A 3469-nucleotide genomic window follows, 5' to 3' on the forward strand; every position below is an offset into this window, starting at 1 on the left:
GAATATCCACGTTTCCTACATTTAGGCCCTTTCTGTTTAATGTGATTTTCCACAGGTAAGAGGCGCGCGTATTACACGCGCAACTGACAGTGCAAAAAAGATGTGTGGCTCTTCGTCAAAACGAAAATCTCACTTGACCTGCTTTTACGCCTTTCCGTCCAACGTTTTGTATGCATTCAAGGGGCACCTACTTCCGTGTTTCTACGTGATAACACAAAATGCACTAATTGAGATGCCTGTCCTTTGAATCATTAATGTAATCAAGAATTTAATGATATTCTACTTACAGAAGCATGGCAAAATGGTTTACTGTACAATATTTTAAAGCAAAGTAGTGAAAAAAAAACATCGAAATCAAAAAATGGTCATTTTTTACATATGTGGCTCTTCGTAAAAACGGTGACGAAATTACATGTATTTATACGCACACATTACTTCCGGTTTGACGATGTCCTCAGTTAAAAAGTGCAAGCTGAATATAGGGACGATACCTATTGATTCATGACGTGAGGAGAACTTCTAAGATACAAAACATGACAATGAAAGAAGAAGTGTATGTATTAATAACATATGACATCTGGTTACATGACGTCCCAGCATTTGGCAGCCGAAGCCCAAATTTGTACCGCAAATCGTTATTCGTGCTACGAACATAGTCATGGATACTGCTAAACTAATTGATTGGGATAATAAAAAAATGAAACAAGGTAATTTCAAACTCTCTCTACAATAACTTCTGGTCAGTTGCGGTTGTCCTAAAAACATCTAGGGACATTGGTATAAACTTTTTACGAGTGGTTAAAAAAATCTTCATCGTGGCGTTTGTTGTGTGGTTAGCATCTCTCATTAAACATTTCCATCATTTGTTCTTAGTAAAACGCTTCCGTTTGCAAATTACATTCAATTCTCAATGCACTCTCGGTAACACCGGAAGTAAATACCAAGCGATTGAATGTGTTCGGGAATGAGAAATGTTTCCCAAGGCATCATCTACATCCACAGGAAAAAAAAATGAACAAGGTACACTATTCAGCATATCAGTTCAAACAAATAACGATATAGTTGAAAACTATTTTGTCCAATTTTGACGGCCACTCCCGGCTGGAAGAGACCCCGTGGCCGTCCAAGATCATCTTGGTTGGAACAACTCGGACGGCCTATGACTGCATGTGGAATGAGGCTGTAGGACGCGGGCACAGGCGATCGGCGCAACGGACCTATGCTGTCTATGTGGACGAGTGAGTGAGTGAATGACATCATGATGACGTCACCAAAACTTCACATCTTTTACAGTTGACTAAGGTTCATGTTCGTACCAGGGTTCATCCTCGTAGAAATTAGTCAGTTTTTTTAGGCTTCTATGTGCATTTTATATTCAGATGACTTTGACCTTCCTGTCTCCCCGGAATTAGAGGTCATGCGACTTTGCATTTTGTAATCAACATGTTTATCAAATATGATCACAAGGTGTAAACGTGATTGTTCATTTTGTTCGTGAGTTATAAAATGATTGAAAATAGTAAAACATGTATTTTGAACAAAAATCGCTTGTAATTTGATAGCCAATGACGACATCATGACGTCAGAGTAATATCACACGCCTGGGATCAGGTTTGAGGTTTGTTCTAAGTTTCACGTTAATGTTGTGTACAGTAAAGAAGCAAATTTGCAAAAAAATATCTTCATGGAAAAAAAGACGAAAAAATCGATTGAAATTATCTGTATTAACCGCCAGTATCAATGTCCGTTTGATAGTCGTTATTATTATTAGGCATGTTCATAACTGTACTAAGATAGTATAAATGAAATATTCAAGATATTTTCATCAGCATTTTTTTTTATTCCACAGTGTATACAAAACCGTTGTCAACAAGTGTAAGTATTATTTTTAATGTCTATCAATAATATATCTATTGTTTACATGATGTGCGTGTGGGTAACGCAAAACAAATAATGACAGTTTATTTTTGAGACATTCAACAACTATTTCCTTTATTTCAGTGGTTATTGTTTCCGCAAAATGGAATTCCTTTTTTTTTTTTAGTATTCAGCAACACGATGCTCTTATGTATCTATGTGTGGTGATATTTTATTTATTCTGGGTAAAGGAGGAAGCCACTGAATGAGGTGTCGTGATTGTAAGCACCACCCACCCTACCGCGCATAGTAAGATACACCGTGTCTCCTTGCTGCAGAACCAGCACCGCGCTCCTAGACATCGGCTCCCAGTGACTTGCACTGCTATAGCCACAGACAACCACGTCGTCGTTCTTCCGGAGCTGGACGTACAGTGTGCTGCTGGAAAGATATTTGTTCATAGAAAACAGGAACACGTAGGTGCCCGACACACTACACGTGAATGTGCCAGTCTCGAGATCGAAGCTGGTACCCGGCAGTAGCGTCGCGGTCTGCTGGAAGGGCAAACGGGTGTTAGCGTCCGTAGACACATCTGAAGCACTCGACCTCGTCACGGTGAATGCTACCCGCTGATTGGAGTCGTCTGGTGTCTCCCCTGGCTCACCCTTTTGACCTTTGACGCCAGTCTGACCAGTTGCTCCAACTAACCCTGGTGTACCCCTTGGACCTACCTTGCCGGGCAACCCTATCCCGTCGTCCCCAGGGTTCCCAGGTGTTCCCCGCTCACCCATAGGGCCAATTGGTCCAATCTCACCCTCATGACCTGGCTCGCCCTTTGACCCCGGCTGACCGTATAGCCCCATCGGCCCTACAGGTCCAGGCAGACCTGGTATGCCGGGTATAGCAGCAGGTCCCTGGCAGCACTGCTGACACACCTGAGACGCAGGACCATCACCGTCCGAGGGAACCGGCCCAGTAACGGAAGCTCGGAGCTTGATGGAGTTACCAAGAAGGAAGGCGATTGATAAAATTGCCGCGCAGATCTTCATCTGTAAAGCAAAATAACAATAAAATACGTAAACATGAGAACAAATTAAATGCCGGGAAAATGATCTATGAGAGAAACAATATTGAAGTCATGCAGACAAACTGGGGAATCACATCTAGGCCTTAGTAAGACTTATGAAAATTTGTCGTCGTTTGAAAAAGAAATGAATAATTATGGATGTTAACATTTTGTATGCTTAGTCAAAACTAATCTAATTTGAAAGCTTCTATTTAACGATCTCACTGAACGAAATTCATTTTCCTAAATGCAAGTGGTTTATTTTGTTTAATGTCTCATCCAAAAGTTAAAATCAGAAATCAGCGCTGATCAGTTTTGCTATTAGCATCAACTGCCATCTGTTTCATAACAGATCGAGTCTTAGATAATTTGTTGAATTTGTAAATATCCGTGTTCCAACTGTAAAAGAAAACATGATTTTCAAAATATCAAGCCATGGTTGTTTCGAATCTAGGGGACATGCTGGGTGAAAGCTTTCAAACAAAAATAAATTCATCCCAGATATTGAGCCCTACATGCAAATATTCACCCAAGAGCTTGTGCTTG

General features: G+C 40.7%; 1 protein-coding gene across 1 annotated transcript; it reads right to left on the minus strand.

Moving 5' to 3' along the window:
• Nucleotides 1-499: 499 nt before the first annotated feature.
• On the minus strand, nt 500-2720 carry LOC119745120 (complement C1q tumor necrosis factor-related protein 3-like). Its single transcript, XM_038221343.1, has 3 exons — nt 2589-2720; nt 2159-2411; nt 500-519 (listed from the first exon to the last, which is right to left on the minus strand). Exons 1-3 carry the CDS (start codon nt 2718-2720, stop codon nt 500-502), a joined length of 405 nt encoding a protein of 134 aa, XP_038077271.1.
• Nucleotides 2721-3469: the final 749 nt, after the last annotated feature.

This window comes from Patiria miniata, unplaced genomic scaffold (genome assembly GCF_015706575.1).
Source record: "Patiria miniata isolate m_02_andy unplaced genomic scaffold, ASM1570657v1 HiC_scaffold_7, whole genome shotgun sequence".
NCBI classification, from domain to species: domain Eukaryota; kingdom Metazoa; phylum Echinodermata; class Asteroidea; order Valvatida; family Asterinidae; genus Patiria; species Patiria miniata.